The sequence below is a fragment of the Mustela lutreola genome, chromosome 3, assembly GCF_030435805.1.
Source record: "Mustela lutreola isolate mMusLut2 chromosome 3, mMusLut2.pri, whole genome shotgun sequence".
Lineage (NCBI taxonomy): Eukaryota > Metazoa > Chordata > Mammalia > Carnivora > Mustelidae > Mustela > Mustela lutreola.
The window spans coordinates 161,988,114-162,006,200 of record NC_081292.1 but is presented as its reverse complement, the minus strand read 5'-3'; the positions used below and the strand labels follow the sequence as shown (position 1 = coordinate 162,006,200).

Here is an 18,087-nt window from a genome sequence, read left to right as displayed (position 1 = left end):
CATGGCACCAATCCACATAATTTATGAACAAACAAAACTTTTTAATATAGTGCACTTACTGCATTGGTAAGCATGCAACAGGGTTTGAAACAAAGAATTCAGAAACATGGATATTTTGTATCTAAGAATAAAGGGCCACTAAAGAATGAAAAGACTTCATTCTTTAAAGGGAAAGGGATATCCATTTTTGTCACATACTGGCAGTGATTTGGGCTCACAGGCTCTAATATTCAGATCATTCCATTCCTCTCTTCCTCAAAGTATGCGATGCAAGGTTGACCTAGAGAACATTTGACCACTTCCACCTCTCCACCTCCGTTCATTTCCCGTTGGAAATGAATGTTAACTAAATCCTCTAAAAGTTCTATATCCGTCATCTGAAGTTCTTCCAGCCCACTCAGAAGCACTGTCCTCTCTGATATTCCTGAAAACACCTGAAAAGGAAAATTAGGAAGATAAAGAAAAAATTTTCTGAGAGCTTCGAATTGCAGAACTTTAGATTTATAGAGCTCTGCTGCATATTTTGGACCTTATCTTAGAAGAGACCAGGAGCCTTAGTAAGCTGTTTCATGCAAGAGAATATCCAAGTCAGATCTGAATTTCAGAAAGATAACGCTGATGGCACTATGATAAATAGAGGAAAGACGGGCATCTCTGTGGACAGAAAGGCCATGAAAGTGGTAGTCAGAGATGCCAGTGACCAAACGAATGCGAGAGATAAAGCAAAATGAAGAATTCAGCATGAGTTGTAACTTTCAGGACGGTGAACCAGGTAGATGGGGGTGTCATTTAATACCTAAGTAGGAACAGAAAAAAGGAATAGGTTGGGGGTACAGACAATGAGTTCAGAGAAAATGAGTAGGAAGAATTATTTTTATATTTTTTAAAAATTTTATTTATTTATTTGATAGACAGCGAGAGAGGGAACATGAGCAGGGGGAGAAGGGAGAGGGAGAGGGAGAAGCTGGCTTCCTGGAAGAATTATTTTTAAGGATAGTGGACACATGAGAGAAATACAGCTATGTCTCCACAAACAAAAATATTATACCATTATCTGAGTAATTCCAAGTTTTAAAAAGTATGTAAGAAATTAAATGAGGTACAGTTTTGCATTAAAATGTTTTTTTAAAAGACAAACTTATTTTGCACCAAACGGATATGAAGAAACTATTTTGACATTGCTCACTAAAGATGAAACAGTAATAGACTCACACCTTTTCCCTTTTTTTTTGTGAGGTAGGGTTTAGTCATAAATCCCCAAAATGAAAGAAAAGAGATGACTTTACCTGAAAATTTTTCAAGTGTGTTTCTGTGTATGGAGAAACAGTAACTCTATAGCAGTTTTGATTTATATAAAGCGGATAGTCTTTCTTTTTCAAAATCTTGTCAGCAACTAGAAGTAAATTTTTAAAAAATTATTTTCTTCTTTATACCATAGACATTTTTAATCAAAGTTAAAACTTTCTTCAAACAGCACATTACAGTAAATAGTGAACTGAGTGGTTATGTTTTTGAAAATTCTGCAATCTACTTCACAGTATATAATTTTGAAAAATACAAGACCAGATAAGAATGGGGCTTAATAGATCCTTCTGTCTTGAACTATCCACTGCAGTCAATGCAGAGAGCTGTATGACCTCAGACAGATCTATCTTGAACTACATAAAATGCAATAACCATCTGCAAAGAGTAACATGCCCATCCTAACAAGACAGCGAGTTTCCCAGTTTCTCAAGAGGTATAACTGAAGTTATGATTAGAATTCTATACATATAGGTACACCTGGGTGGCTCAGTTAGTTAAGTGTCTGTCTTTGGCTCAGGTCATGATTGCAGGGTCCTGGGATCGAGACCCATATCAGGCAATGGGCTCCTTGCTCAGCAGAGAGCCTGCTTCTACCTCTAACCACTCCCCTAACCACTACCTCTAACCATTCCCCCTGCTCCTGTGCTCACTCTGTCTCGCTGACAAATAAATAAAAATCTTAAAAAAAAAAAAAAGAAAGAATACTATGCATATACATTTTAAAAATATAGACTTATATAATAAATTACTGTATTACTATAATATATATTTCATACATAAAATCACTTAGTTATCCTATAATTCAGATCCCTCCTCTCCTTGGTTAACATCCTTATGTCAGTTTACTGAATAATAATACATGATATTATTCAGCCCCTTATGTCAGTTTACTGAATAATATCATGTATTATTATTCAGTAAACTGACATAAGGATGTTAACCAAGGACAGGAGGATCTGAATGTCATCTAGAAATGAAGGCAAATAACAGAAATTCATCAGGTTCCTCTAACACAAAGAATAATCAGATTTCTTTTTAGCAGCATTTTTCTCCTAGAGAGGAAAAAGATAATAATGTCTCCGATTGCATAAAGTTGAACAGAAACAGTTCTTAGGAATATCCTATCACTTTTTTTCTTCTCTCACCAGTCCAACTGGAAGAAGCAATATGGTGCAGTGATTAAGAGGGCAGGTCCCTATCGGTGAGGATGTGGAGAAACTGAAACCCTGGGACATTGCTGGTGGGAGTATAAAATGGTACAGCCACTGTGCAAAATGGTATGGCCATTCCTCAAAACACTAAACACAGAATCACCACATGATCCTGCAATTCCAGAAAAATCTAGAAAGACATTCAACTAACCATACCTAACCACATAGTAGAAGAAAGGGAATTTTAATGAAATGTCTCCACCTCTGCTAAATTAATGTTCTTTTTTATTTCAATTTTCTTTGAAAAGAATGTATTACTCCGTTATGAAAAAACAATCAGTCAATGCTTTTCAGTTGTATAACTGAATTTCTATTATATGTGCAAACCCAGGGGAAACCCTACAAACTGAATTAACTAGAGCAGGATTTTTTTTTTTTTTAAGATTTTATTTATTTATTTGACAGACAGGGATCACAAGTAAGCAGAGAGGCAGGCAGAGAGGTGGGGAGAAGCAGGATCCCCGCCGAGCAGAGAGCCCGATGCAGGGCCCGATCCCAGGACCCTGAGATCATGACCTCAGCCGAAGGCAGAGGCTTAACCCACTGAGCCACCCAGGTGCCCCGAGCAAGATATTTTTACATGGAGAATCACTTGAACATATTAACAAAAGCAGCTGTAGAATTCTACATTTTTAACCATAAGAATGTAAGCCCTCCTCTGATGATTTGGTAAAGATCCATTTCTATCTATAAAGGGAACAGATGTCTAACTGTTCTTTACAATCACACTTTGTCTTCCCCGGAATCTATTCCCTCCACCTAAGAGACCCTCATCTGTCAAAACAGGTGGGATAGAAGTGACAGTCTCATACATACGTATTTTTAGATTTCTCTGCCACATACCCTCTGTAACTTGGGGTAAGTCATTTGCCCTTCCAAGGACTCAGTTTCCACCTCAATAGAATGAGTATAATGTCTATCTCCAGAATCGTGCAGCAGATCAGAGGAGATACACTTCTGAACACCTGGCTCCTTGGCTGGCCTATGATGAGGATGCAGGAAGACTGATATACTCATTATACGTAATATTCCTCAAGAGCGTTCCCAGAAATAATTTTCAGTACTCTACCATTTTATAAGGTTAAAAAAAAAATCCTCTCTCATTATGCTATCTATTAAGTTCCAAATAAAAGAAGTATAAAAGGAACACTTTTAGGAATGGCAGTTCATAAGGGTGCCTGGGTGGCTCAGTGGGTTAAGCCTCTGCCATTGGCTCAGGTCATGATCTCAGGGTCCTGGGATCAAGCCCCGGATTGGGCTCTCTGCTTGGTGGGGAGCCTGCTTCCCTCTCTCTCTCTCTCTGCCTGCTGCTCTGCCTACTTGTGATCTCAGTCTGTCAAATAAATAAATAAAACCCTAAAAAAAAAAGAAGAGTATCTATCCCTCTCCCCTACTCCTCTCCAGCTCACTCACTGTCACTCTTGAAAATAAATAAATAGATTTTTTTAAAAAGGTAGAAAAGAAAAGAAAGGGGGAGCCTGGGTGGCTCAGTGGGTTAAGCATCTGCCTTCGGCTCAGGTCATGATCTCGGGGTCCTGTGATGGAGCCCCGAGTTAGGCTCCCTGCTCATGGGAAGCCTGCTTCTCCCTCTCCCTCTCCCCCTGCTTGTGCACTCTTGTTCTCTCTGTGTCAAATAAATTTTTTAAAAAATCAAAGAAAAGAAAAGAAAAGAAAAGAAAAGAAACAGCAGAACATAATTTAAATGGTAAAGCACTCTGTAACTGCCTAACTGGGCGAATACCTCCAGGTTCCATGAATGTGATCACAGCACTGCCGGACGGCTTATCGTACTGCACGCAGAGCACTTCCCCGCCTCCATTTCTGGACTTAGAAAAGCTGAGTTCTAGCTTGTCTCTCATCTGATCTTCGGGCAATCCGTCAGGAATTTCAGTAACGTTGATCTTCACCTTAGAGTACGCTTCATGAACCTGGGAAATCATTCCACACTCAGCAACAGGGGTGAGAAAAGTGTTCACACCTGATAGAAATCTAGAAGGCGATCATCCCCATGTTACCTGGAATCTGACTCCTGAATTTAATGGAACTGGCTTGGCCAAAACCTCCACATCTACATCTTCTATCTTCAAATGGTGCTTCCCCATCCTGATGATGTTCTGGGCAACTGAAAAAATATTTGGGAGTATGAACTGCCAATACTTGAATAAACGTTTTCATTTTCAGTTTAAGAACAAATTATCCTAAAAATTTTAACTTTCCTTTCATTTTAAAGGATCTAATTTTAATAATTTTCCTAGGACTTCCAAGTGTTATTGGTCTTGCCGCCAAAGTGGCAAATAAATATATTAATGTTGGAATGTCAAAATACATCAATAATTACAAAGTAATCAAAAGGTAAAAACTTCTAGTTATAAGAGGAAAAAGTACCAAGGATGTAACATACAACATGCTGTGTGGTATACAGGAAAACTATTAAGAGAGTAGATCCTAAGTGTTCTCAGTACAAGCAAAAAAAAAAAAAGCTTTTTCCTTTTTTGTTGAATTTATGGGAATTTTGTCTATTGCACCTATATGAGAAGATGGATGTTGGCTGTACCTGCTGGGTCACTTTCACAATATACATTAATCAAACCATCATGTCATACACCTTAAACTTAGTGATATGCATTAATTATTTCTCAGGAACTGGAAAAAAAGCTATAATGCGAAAGTGTCATCAAGTTCTACACTCATCTCCTAAGAGATAAGCCTGGTAAGCCTTCAGAAATTCATATATTATTTCAGCACAGCACACACCCTCTAGAACTCCCCTGTTGACAGAATGAGAGAATTCCCTTAGTACATTAATTAAAGCACAGCCAGAAACTTCTTCCATGTTGAGTAAGTAGGAAAAAGTTGTGTGGGTCAGTGGCATTCTGACAATCTTATTTATCATTTGTCAACTTCTCAAAGGGTGAGTCTTTTCTATGTTTTTGCTATACTTAATGAGGAATTCTACTTTTGTTAAAATGCTCTTGAAATCACTTTACTAAAATGATAGCCTCTACCAATCACAAAACTATCAAATCTAATTTATTTGTGCAAATGGGAGAGGCTCAGTAATGTAATTATGCCAAAAATCATTAGAACTCCAGATAGCAACTATATTTCAGTTTAAGATGCATGTGGGTGTGCATTTATTTTTAATTGTGTGACATGAGAGTTTATAACACTTCAGTTGTTAATACAGAGATGCTTACTCTAATTTGTCATGAAGATGAGAGATGCCCACTCCCGGTCTTATAAATCTCACATGCGTGTATGACAATCAGACAGCACACACATCACAGCTGAAGGAAGAGAGAAATAGGCTAAAAGGCAGGGCGTTGTCATGTGGGAATTCGTACTCATTGTACCATGATATGACTCGATAACTTGAATTACAATTTTTTTTGTTTGTTAATGACAACAGGCAACAATACCAGAAAATGTCAATGAAGTAACACTTAGATGATGCCCTTTCCCTCCCACACCCCCCACCCAAACCTCCAACATCTGGTTATCTGACGCAGCTGAGAGGACTACTTGCGTTTCAACTTTTGTAACTCCATCAAAGGCCAACTCCTGTTTAATTGTGTATAAGCCCAAAGTTGTCCCAGGAGAGCAAGACCTCAGAGCCGTGCCCAGAATGGAAGCAGCGATGCAGCTGTTTCTGAAGACAACCCTGGTTCCAGCCTTCTCGGGTCATTCCTGCACAGAATCCCTGCCTCCCAAATCCTCGCTTCTGTCTTTTGGTTATATCCCCATTACCATTGCCAACGGACAACACAGCGCCCTCGGCCACCTCCTCTGCCCTCGGCTCAAAGGTAGATCCAGGGTGGACCCATGGTGAACCAACTGTATGTTCACATGCTGACCTGCTAGAATGCCTTTCTTTTTAATATTTATTTGCAGGCTATAGTGAGATACCAGGTGTAAGGAGATACAAGTTATAATCCTAGATTATCAGAATCTGAGCACTGGAAAGGCTTAAGACCATCTGACCCCACCCCATAACTGGACAAATAGAAAACCAAAGGCCTGGAAGAGTGGCCTGCTCCAGGCACTGTTGGTCTAGTACAAGGCACATGGATACTCATGGGTTTGACTCCCAGTTTTGCAATTTTTATCTATATAAACCTTGAGCAAGTTCTTCGTCTTCTTAAAGTTTCAGTTTCTTTATCTGGAAAATTCCTAATGAGTAGCAACGACAGCTCTTATTTACTAGGTGTTTATTATGTGTCAGACACCGTGCTAAATATTATGTCAGCGTTTCTCATTTAATACTCAACCCAACCCATGAGGTAGGTACTACCACAAAGGCTGTCATAAAAATCTGAGATTCAGAAAGAACCCAACCCAAATCACACTCTAGAAATGGACTAAGTTGGCACTGAAGGCCAGACTGTCCTATTGTGCCCCTAGCGCTGAACAGGGTCCTACACCATGGCAGATTCAGCTAACATCAGGTCCTTTTCCCAAATCTCTGACTCTTGGGCTTTTTCCATTCACCAGTAATGTGCTCTTAGGTAAGTCATTTAAACACCCAAGAATTTGTTTTCTTAGTTACAAGATGTAAATAATAATTCTCCTATTGTACTGCTTTCACAGAGTCATGAGAGTATAAAATGAGATGTCTGTGAGAACCCTCTGAGACCTGAGTAGAGCTCTGCCAGCTTAAAACATTATTACTAGCATCACTTGGAGGTAGCAGGTGTAGAAAGATGCTGGTATTGGACATAACAATACCTGGGCTTGAGTTCCAGAGGCGTCATGTTCTGAACAAGTGATCACATTCAAGGCACTTAATGTCTCAGTTTTCTCATCATAAAATGGGATAATCCTGGGCGCCTGGGTGGCTCAGTGGGTTAAGCCACTGCCTTCGGCTCAGGTCATGATCTCAGGGTCCTGGGATCCAGTCCCGCATCGGGCTCTCTGCTCCACAGGGAGCCTGCTTCCCTCTCTCTCTCTCTCTGCCTGCCTCTCCATCTACTTGTGATTTCTCTGTCAAATAAATAAATAAAATCTTTAAAAAAAAAAAAAAGGGATAATCCTATCTGCCCCAAGATGTCACAATGAGATGAGATGAAATGATAGATATAAAAATTGTAAAACAATAGATCAAATATCGAAGAAAGCTCTCTGAAAGTCTCCGTGCTTTCCAAAAAGTAACATGGTCAAATTTTTTAGCGTTACTCATACCTTCTTCTTTTTCAAAGGTGATAAGGGCTTGTCCTTTCTGCAGCTCATAAAGAACTTGTGAGCTCACTTGAAATGAACAGGAGATATTTAAAAACTGGCTGTCATTCTCAGGATTCTCTAAAGATGTGAATTTCACCTTTGTTTCAGGAATATCCTCTTTAATCTAATAAACAGAAATGTTTGATTAAAATCAAGGTAAGAAATAACTTAAGCCCTTCTTGTGAAAATGTGATTTGTACATCCAATAATTCATTCTCCACTGATTTCAGAATCCCACAAAATGCAGTGTGGTCTTTTTTTTTTTTTTTTTAAAGATTTATTTATTTATTTATTTGACAGAGAGAAATCACAAGTAGGCAGAGAGGCAGGCAGAGAGAGAGAGAGGAGGAAGCAGGCTCCCTGCTGAGCAGAGAGCCCGATGCGGGACTCGATCCCAGGACCCTGAGATCATGACCTGAGCCGAAGGCAGCGGCCTAACCACTGAGCCACCCAGGCGCCCCAGTGTGGTCTTATTTAATAACCTTAGTAATGACTTCTTCCTAGGGAAGTACTCAGTAATGTAATCAGATGCTGATCCTTTAATATTATTCCCCAGATTAAATTATAAATACATAATCTCTCACTTTTTCTAATCAATGTTTAAACTAGCCAATATTGTATAGTGTTCGATTCTAAAGCCTACATCATTCCTGTAGTTAAGCACCTTTTAAACAACTGTTCCAATAACAGGCTATCTTACCAGGGAATCATTAGACAGTACGTTTACTCTCACTACAAAGCAGTATAAACTAGAGTTGAGTATATACCAGGTTTATTTTGATAGTAAACCCAGATAATTTTATCCAAAAACAAAGACTCCTGAATTATAGGATTTAACATTTATCAAATTTAAATTCTCCCTTACCCAACACCTGTCCATCAACTTTTTAACCATTATCAAACTTAGATTTATAAAAATGTGAAGGGAGACTATCAGCAAAATTTGTAATCTGAAAGATAAATTTACATGGTTGTAGTTATCTGTTTAAAATCATTGGGAATAACAGGCATATACAATTATACATAAATGCACAAATGAATCTGTTGTTTGCATTTCTATTTCCCATATTTTATATGCTGAAAGAGAATGTTTGTGTTATCACAAAGGGGTTAGAAATATTCAGTGTTATTTGACCTAATCTCACATTTGTTCTATATCTTCACAGATAACCTACATAGAATTTCGGATCAGCATAAATCCAATTTCAAAAATAATTGGCAGTGTCTGAGAAAAGGCAGAGGTTTTCCCAACACTGTGGAAGTACTCAATATAATGCTGAAAAGTGGAGAGCTTTCTGGAATTAGAGTGCCTGATTCCGGTCTTGGGCACACTTGGCCAAGAGCCACTCACCTATGCTCCCTAGACCACAGTTTCAGTCCTCTGTAAATTGGATCAGCTGAGCTGGCTCGGTTCCTAAGGCCCTTTGAGTTGTAGGATTAAGTGATTCCTCTCCAGTCTGAGAAGTAACCAGAACTGTAACAGTGTTCGCTAAGTCCCATACACATGGTGAACCCCACTTCCTGATATTCAGTATCTTAGCCCCCATTTCAGAAACAAAAAGTGACAATGTTCTAAGCATTAAAACTAAAGACAGGATTTTTTTTTTTTAACAGCGGGAGTTCTTGGGTGCCTGGGTGGCTCAATCGGTTAAGCTCCTGGCTTCAGCTCAGTTCATCATCCCGGGGTCCTGGGATCGAATCCTGCATCAGGCTCCCTGCTCCTGGGGTTGTCTGCTTCTCCCTCTGCCTCTGTCTTTCTGTCGCTCTCTCTATCTCTCATGAATAAATAAATAAAATATTTTTTTAAAAATACAAGTCATTATGAAGAAAAAAAAAGGGTGAATGCCTAATTCAAGTACAGGAAAATTTAGGAGAGAATTTAAACGGTGAAGATATACAACCATTTTTTTTTTAACTGTGAAATTCATTTAAATTACTTGCATGAGAAGAACAATAAAGAAACTCAGTGAGAAGACAAGAATTTGATCCAAAAGTGACTGATCATGACCATCATCTTTTTTTTGTTTTTGAGCGAACATATATATACACAGAAAAACAAAAATATATACATAAATTTTAAAAGTGTATTATCAGGGGTGCCTGGGTGGCTCAGTGGGTTAGGACCTCTGCCTTGGGCTCAGGTCATGATCCCAGGGTCCTGGGATCAAGCCCCACATCTGGCTCTCTGCTCAGCAGGGAGCCTGCTTCCTCCTCTCTCCCTGCCTGCTTCTCTGCCTACTTATGATCTCTATCTGTCAAATGAATAAATAAAATCTTTTTTAAAAAGTATATTATCAGAAATGCACAGCCAGATGAAATTTTACAAAGTGACCACACACATATGTGACCAGAACCCTGATCAATAGTCAGAATATGACAAACACCCCAGAAGCCTCCTTCGGCTGCCTGGTACCTCCGAAGGTAACCAGGATACTAACTGCTAACATCCTCCTTTTGTGCTTTATTTAAATGCAAGTATATGGTGTGCCCTCTTTTATCTTTTCTGGCTCAACATTGTATTTATGAAATTCGTCCATGTGGCTGCACGTAGTTGTGGTCCATTCATTCCCATTGCTGTGCAGGATTCCATGGTGTGCATACACCCCAAATTAATAATTCTTTCTACTATGGAGGGACAGTTGAGTTGTTTTCAGTTTGGGGCTATTACAAACAATGGTGCCATCAATGACCACAATGTTTTAAAAGTGAATTTTGTATAACTAAATTGGTTTTTCTGAAAAATGGTGTCAGTTAAAAATGTGATACATAAAATCATTAAAGAGGTATCTGGAAGGCAGCTATGCTCACGACTATACCACCAATGCTAAAGAGGTACCTGAGATGGCACTAAACAAGCACACAGATCAATGGAGGAGAATAGAGAACTCAGAAATGGACCCTCAACTCTATGGTCAACTAATTTTCAACAAAGCAGGAAGGAAGGTCCAAAGGAAAAAAGACAGTGTCTTCAACAAATGGTGTTGGGAAAACTGGGCAGTCACATACAGAAGAATGAAACTGGACCATTTTATTATACCACACACAAAAATAGACTCAAAATAGATGAAAGACCTAAATCTGAGATAGGAGTCCATCAAATTCCTTGAGGAGAACACATGTAGCAACCTCTTTAATCTCAGCCACAACAATTTCTTCCCAGAAACATCACCAAAGGCAAGGGAAGCAAGGGCAAAAATGAACTACTGGGACTTCATCAAGATAAAAAGCAAAGGAAACAGTCAACAAAACCAAAAGACAACCAACAGAATGGGAGAAGACATTTGCAAATGACGTTATCAGATAAAGGGCTAGTATCCAAAAACTATAAAGAACTTACCAAACTCAGGGCACCTGGATGGCTCAGTGGGTTAAAGCCTCTGCCTTTGGCTCGGGCCGTGGTCCCAGGGTCCTGGAATCGAGCCCCACATTGGGCTCTCTGCTCAGCGGGGAGCCTGCTTCCCTTCCTCTCTCTCTGCCTGCCTCTCTGCCTGCTTGTGATCACTGTCTGTCAAATGGATAAATAAAATCTCAAAAAAAAAAAAATAATGTAACCAGAAATGGGCAGAAGACATAAACAGACATTTCTGCAAAGACACCCAAATGGCCAAAAGACACATGAAAAAGGCCTCAACATCACTTGGCGTCAGGGAAATAAAAATCAAAATTACAATGAGATACCACCTCACACCAGTCAGAATGGCTAAAATTAACAAGTCAGGAAACAACAGATGTTGGCGAGGACAGGGAGAAAGGGGAACTCTCCTACACTGTTGGTGGGAATGCAAGTGGGTGTAGCCACTCTGGAAAACAGTATGGAGGTTCCTCAAAAAGTTGAAAATAGAGCTACCCTACGACCCAGCAATTGTACTACTGGGTATTTACCCTAAAGATATAAATGTAGTGATCCAAAGGGGGGACATGCACCCTAATGTTCACAGCAGCAATGTCCACAATAGCCAAACTATGGAAAGAGCCCAGATGTTCATCGACAGATAAATGGATGGAGAAGATGTGGAAGATGTATATACAATGAAATAATAGCCTTCAGAAAAATGAAATCTTGCCATTTGCAATGACGTGGATGGAACTAGAGAGTATTATGTTAAGCAAAATAAGTCAATCAGAGAAAGACACTTATCATATGATCTCACTAATGTAAGAAATTTGAGAAACAAGGCAGAGGATCACAGGGAAAGAGAGGAAAATGAAGCAAGAAGAAACCAGAAAGGGAGACAAACCGTAAGAGACTCTTAATCTCAAGAAACAAACTGAGTGTTGCTGGAGTGGAGGGAGCGGGGAGGGAGGAGGTGGCTGGGTGACAGACATTGGGAGGATGTGTACTATGGTAAGCGCTATGTATTGTGTAAGACTGATGAATCACAGACCTGTACCCCTGAAACAAAAAATATATGTTAATAATAATTGAAAAAAAAGTTTTTAAAAAATAAAAATAACATTTGAAATAAGTCCCCCCTGCACAAAAAACAAACAAAAAAAAGAGGTACCTGGAAGTTTCCGGTGGCCTCTTGTAACTCAGTTTCAAGCCTTTGGATCTCCTTTTTTAACTGAGTATTTTCCTTCACAATTTCATCAATTAATCTCTAAAACAAACAACATCAAAAAATTCAACAGCCCCTGACCTCGTTTTTCTAAATGAATTAAAGAAGCTAACTTCCTATCACCCTGATAAAAGCCAAAAAACACACTTATCACTGCAGATTTTCCTACTTCTGACAAGTATTATTATCTCCTTCATACAAGCAGGGAAACTACCTTTCACACTAGACCAAAGTCAAAGACATTTGTCTAGCAGAGCAAGGATTGAGAGCCAGACCTGAATCTTAGCAGCTCCTTTCCTGGCTATGTGACAACAATATGCCTTTCAAGTTGCACTAGAGGGGCATCTGGGTGGCACAGTCAGGGAAGCATCCGACTTGATTTCCGCCCAGGTCATTGTCTCAGGTTCATGAGACCGAGAGCTCTGTGTTGGATTCTGTGCTCTGTGTAGAGACTGCTTATGACTCTCTCTCCCTCTCCCTATGCCCCTCCTCGCCACAAGCTCAGGCTTGTTCATGCGCTTTCTCTAAAGTAAATAAATAAATCTTTAAAACATGAAGAAGTAAATTGCACTGTAATTGTGGACATATGTTACTTGCAATTAAAAAATGTTTTTGCTGGATTCCCACAGTACAACTGCCTTTACATGTCAGACATATGGCCCTGGGTAAGTGGCTTAAGCCACCTGAGCCTCCATCTTCTCTTGGGTCTGATCATATAATTGATAACTAAGCTCTTAACATCTGGGTGCAAATCAAAGAAAGGATGGAGGGAAAGAAAAAACAGCTAATGTTGTAAGAAAAAGAACAGAAGTAAGATTGTTTTCACAAGGCTTGAATAATGGAGAAACAAATTTTGTGAAAACTCTAAAATCTTCCCAAATTTAAAGTAATGTTGGGCAAAAATATATAAAACATCCCTCACTGCAAAACTAATAGATAAAAATTAATTTTAACAGTAATATTTACCTCTCTTTGTTCATCTTTCATATATTCTTTATCTGACAAAGGCTCCTTAAGAACTTGTTTTTTGTTATCCTCATCGGCTGCCATGATTACCTAATTATTTCAAAAAGTAAATATTTTTAAAAATAGTATATATACACAAATTCAAGAAGAAAGAAATAACTTTTACTATTTTACAGAAGAAGAAACATCTCATCTTTGCTGTATCTTTTTCCTATCATCAAAGTCTTTACTATCATATGGCTTATATTTGAACAAAGTCTATATTTCAAATAACTTTCACACCTATAAATATATAAAAGCATTCTAAAAATCATTTGCTTTTCAACACAATAATAGAAAATGACAGGTATTAATATTCCTTTGAAGTTCACATCTTAATCATATATGGTACCCCATTTTAAAAGATTACTATTTTGGTCTTTTCAAAGATTTTGATTTAAACATCCAATTCTGGGGCGCCTGGGTGGCTCAGTCGTTAAGCTTCTGCCTTCAACTCGAGTCATGTTCCCAGAGTCCTGGGATGGAGGCCCCCATCAGGCTCCCTGCTCAGTGGGAAGCCTGCTTCTCCCTCTCCCACTCCCGCTGCTTGTGTGCCCCCTCTCACTGTGTCTCTCTCTGTCAAATAAATAAATAAAATCTTAAAAAAGAAAAAGTTTAAAAATCCAATTCTTCCTATTGTATTTTCCAAATGTAAATGGACTAAAAAGCACCCCTGCCAAACCCCTCCACATGTACAGTAGTTCTTTCTAAAAAAATTTTTTTAAAGATTTTATTTCTTTGACAGAGAGAAAGAGGCAGCGAGAAAGGGAACACAAGGTGGAGGGAAGCAGGAGAGGGAGAAGCAGGCTTCCTGCTGAGCAGAGAGCCCAATGTGGGGCTCGATCCCAGAACCCTGGGATCCTGACCTGAGCCAAAGGCAGATACTTAACCAACTGAGCCACCCAGGTGCCCCTTTTTAATTTTTTTTTAAGTAGGCTCCACACCTAGCTTGGAGCCCAATGCCGGGCTCAGGGCCACGACTCTGAGATCAAGACACAGGCTGAAATCAAGAGTCTTATGTTTAACTGACTGAGGCACCCAAGAGTCCCTACATGTACAGAAGTTCTTATCTGGAGTTTTCACAGATCCTCCCTAGTCCATACACCGGAACAGGAAAAAAATTACATCTTTACTTCTAATACTCTCTGGTTGAAATTTAGCATTCCCTTCAAATACGGATATAGGCAACAAGCCACACTGCATTTGCAGCACCTGCAACAAACGTCACCAAGACGGCACAAATATTTTCATAAAATGTCGAAACTATTGCAGATATCCTGAAATATAGTTTGTGTAAAATTTTCCTTCAAAATTATGGCAGTTATTAAACTCACTACTAGGTCTTATAATATAATGTAATATAGTGATATATATTACTATATTAAAAATTTACTTAATATTCTGATAACCATATTTCAATATAATTAATTTCCTTTGTAATTATATATATTTTTCTTTATACATTTAAAAACGTTTTTTTTAAAGGTCCATGAGCTTTATCAGACTGGGAAGGAATCTATGGCATAAAAAAGTAAAGAACATTTGCTTGCATATGAATTTGCTGAGATGGAGAGGTCCTAGATCAAAAATGAATCAAGGAATATCATAACTGTTTTTATTGTGTTTAAGGCACATTAATAACCAGTCTGTGATATATTCCTCTAAAATTTCAAGTAGCTAAATTCTCACTATTCCTATAGGGGAAAAAAAAAAAAAAAACCAGGGAAAATATTTATTCCTCCTTAAAAAAAAGAAAACAGAAGACTGGCAAAAAATTAGTGTGAACACAGCAATGTCCAAAAACAGAGGGGATCAGAGAGCACCTAGATCTTGGTTTCTAATCTATTCCCCAGTAAAGGGAACCAGGGTTCCCTGGAACAATGGCTGATTCTTCCTATGGGTCAGAAAATATTCAAGACAAGCCTAGAGCTTCCAGCAGCCAAAGGTACATAAAGAAGATTTTCAAGTAAGTAAATATACAGAGGATAAAAGGAGTCAAGTTCTTCATTGCCAGAGAAATTAATTATAAAATAACAAAACTTCATATGCATTTTTGTACCCATGTCACTTTCCATGACTAGATGGTCATGACCTTGAGACCAAGGACCATGCCCACTCCTCCTTGCATCTATTCAGAGCATAATATAAGCAAACACAATGAAAACTCTCATTATTTACAGAATTGTGTGGTACCTTGTTCTGTTCAGGACATACCAAGCATATGAAGTTTTGTTATTACGTTTCCAGAAAGCAGAAATGGTAACTTTTTTTGTTGCTTTAAAAAAAATCAATATTCTTGGGGTGCCTGGGTGGCTCAGCCTTAAGCATTTGCCTTTGGCTCGGGTCATGATCCCAGAGTCCTGGGATTGAGCCCTGCATAGGGCTCCCTGCTCAGCGGGAAGCCTGCTTCTCCCTCTCTCACTTCCCACTCCCTAGGCTGTGTTCTCTCTCTCTCTCTCTTTCTCTCTCTCTCTCTCTGCGTCTGTCAAATAAATAAAATCTTCAAAAAAAAAAAAAAATCTATATTCTTAAGCGCTTGTAATGAAGATTCTCAATATATTTAACTCATATAAATAGTCTACTACTAGGAAATATTCCTAGAACTTTTTCTGGTATATTTAGGGTCTGGATACTTTCCTTCTTTGCATAAGTGGACTGTATGCTAATAGGCTTCCTTTTATGTCATTATATGGTAGGCAAAACAATGGCCCTCTCAAAGATACCTACCCCTAATCCCCAGAATCTATGAATATGTCAAATTACAATTAAGGTTGTAGATTGAATTAAAATTGAATTAAAGCTGACTTCAATATGAAAATCATTCTGAATTATCTGTAGGGCCAATATAAGTATGAGGACCCTTAAAAGTAAAAGAGGAAAGCAGAAGAGCAAAGTCAGAGTGAGGTGTGACAACAGAGTAACGGTCAAGAGAGAAGCAGCGTTGCTGCCTTTTTATACAGAGAAAGGGCATCACTAAGTTCTGGAAGGTGGGCAACATATAAAAGAAGGTGGAAAAAAAACATAAAATAGATTCCTCCCAGTAGCCTCTAGAAAGGAAGGCAACCCTGCAGACATCTTAATTTTAGGCCAGTGGGATCCAGGTTGGATTTGTAATCTACAGACTGTTAAAATAATAAATCTGTGGTTTGTTGTTGTTTGGTTTATTATTATTGTTGTTGTTGTTATTTTAGATTTTATTTATTTATCAGAGAGAGAGCACTAACGGGGAGTGTCCGGCAGACTGAGAAGCAGGCTCCCCACAGAGCAAGGAGCTGGATGTTTGACCTGCTCCCAGGACCCCAGCACCACGACCCCAGCCAAAGGCAGTCGCCCAACCGACTGAGCCACTCCGGTGTCCCTAAATTGTGAGGTTTAAGCCCCTAAATCGGTGGTCATTGTTACCACCACTACCCATCATCACCTATCTTCCTGTACTCATATCCCTTTGTCCCAGGCGAGACAGAACGGAATCTTTCCACCTGCTTGCCTGGCCGCAAAAAGAAAGGAAATGAGGGGATGGAACCACGGAGGGGGTCATTAATAAAATGGTTATACACAAATATAGTTTTTTTAAAAAAAGTATGCATATTCTATAGACAGAAAAACATCCCATTCTCCTTTAGATGTCTCTTTCGAGAAAATCCCTGAGTATTCTGAAAAGTGAGGCACAACTGCCAAACCCTGCACGGGGCTGGGAGAGTAAATCTCCTTAAGGAATCAAGTTTCCCTAATCTCTCTAGAGAGACACGACTGAAACAGTGGGGAAACACAGACCACTTTACATTTCAATCTCCGAAATTAAGCAAACCGCGGGAAGACCACGAGGTCAGAGGCAGCGGGTGGGGCGGGTGGGGTGGGGAGGGGAGAGGGGGGAAGTGGGGGGATGGGGACGGGGGGGAGGGGGAAGGGGAAGAGGGAGGGGGAGGGGGAAGAAGGAGAGGGAGGGGGAGGGGGAAGAAGGAGAGGGAGGGGGAAGAGGGAGGGGAAACGGGATGGGCGGGGAACAGGGGGGACTGACGCACCTGCCTCGCCCCCGCCTCCACCCCCGTCCCGGCGGCCCCGTCCCATAGCGAGCCGTGAGCTCCCCGCGGGGCCCTGCCGGCGTTGCGGTGGGCAGGGCCCCGCGGATCGTGCCTCCCCAAGACGCGGGCCTCTGTAGGAGCCGGGATGGCAGCCAGGGAACCGGGCAGGGCGCCCACTCACCCGCCTCGCCGGTGGAACACAGCGCCAGGAGCCCAGCGCGCCCGCCCTTCCGGGAAAGCCGGCTGGGCGGTGCGCGGAGCGAGCGCCTGCGGGAGTGGCCGGGAGCCCCGCGGGCTGGGCGGGCCGCCAGGGTCCCCGAGGCTGGCGCGGCGGGATTCCCCAGTGCGCCCGGCACTCGGAGGAACAGCTGGGTTCCTAAGACAAAAGAGAAGAAAGAGGGCAAAAGGAAGGGAAGAAAAAGAAAGCTCTGCTCCGGTGGGGATTTTCTTTAAAACTAACCCCTCTTTGGAATACCAAATACGGTGTCTGCAGGGAATAATTACTAACGAGTTACGAGTATTTTCAGTTTCGATTTTTAAAGCACGGCTCTTTTGATAGAGAAGAGAAACTGTTAGGTGGCGAAGCCGGAAGGGGTTTGGGCAACATAAGTGAAGGGGATTAAACAGGTACAAATTTGCAGTTACAAAACAAATTAGTAACGGATACAGTGTACAGCATAGGGAATACAGTAAATATCGTAGTAACTCTGTATGGTGACAGATGGTAACTAGGCGTGTCATGGGGGCCATCACTATGATGTAGACCAG

The 18,087-nt window shown here is 40.2% G+C and overlaps 1 protein-coding gene across 5 annotated transcripts; it reads right to left on the bottom strand.

Annotated features, from left to right (window-relative positions):
* Window positions 1-20: 20 nt before the first annotated feature.
* Window positions 21-17,793, bottom strand: NMI (N-myc and STAT interactor). 5 transcript variants are annotated; one of them, XM_059167370.1, is made up of 9 exons: window positions 17,501-17,785; window positions 13,259-13,348; window positions 12,239-12,334; window positions 11,071-11,238; window positions 7,695-7,857; window positions 4,532-4,638; window positions 4,258-4,444; window positions 1,287-1,393; window positions 21-434 (listed from the first exon to the last, which is right to left on the bottom strand). In XM_059167370.1, the coding sequence occupies exons 2-9, from the start codon at window positions 13,340-13,342 to the stop codon at window positions 231-233; spliced, it is 1,116 nt and encodes a 371-aa protein (XP_059023353.1). In that variant the 5' UTR covers window positions 13,343-13,348; window positions 17,501-17,785; the 3' UTR covers window positions 21-230. The 5 variants fall into 5 exon arrangements, with proteins under 5 accessions (XP_059023353.1, XP_059023354.1, XP_059023356.1 ...); XM_059167371.1 differs by lacking the exon at window positions 17,501-17,785 and adding an exon at window positions 17,320-17,462; XM_059167373.1 differs by lacking the exon at window positions 1,287-1,393 and having other exon boundaries at window positions 17,501-17,793.
* Between the last annotated feature and the right edge of the window lie 294 nt (window positions 17,794-18,087).

What these genes read in the sequence shown, in the direction of transcription:
- NMI (XM_059167370.1), bottom strand. Translation starts at nt 13,342, where the DNA reads ATGGCAGCCGATGAGGATAACAAAAAACAAGTTCTTAAGGAGCCTTTG. An exon ending in AGGCCACCGGAAACTTCCAG is followed by an intron (nt 11,239 to 12,238) that starts GTACCTCTTTTT and finishes TCCATTTGACAG; the next exon opens with ACAGTGATCACAAGCAGGCA. An exon ending in CACCTTTGAAAAAGAAGAAG is followed by an intron (nt 4,639 to 7,694) that starts GTATGAGTAACG and finishes ATATTTTTTCAG; the next exon opens with TTGCCCAGAACATCATCAGG.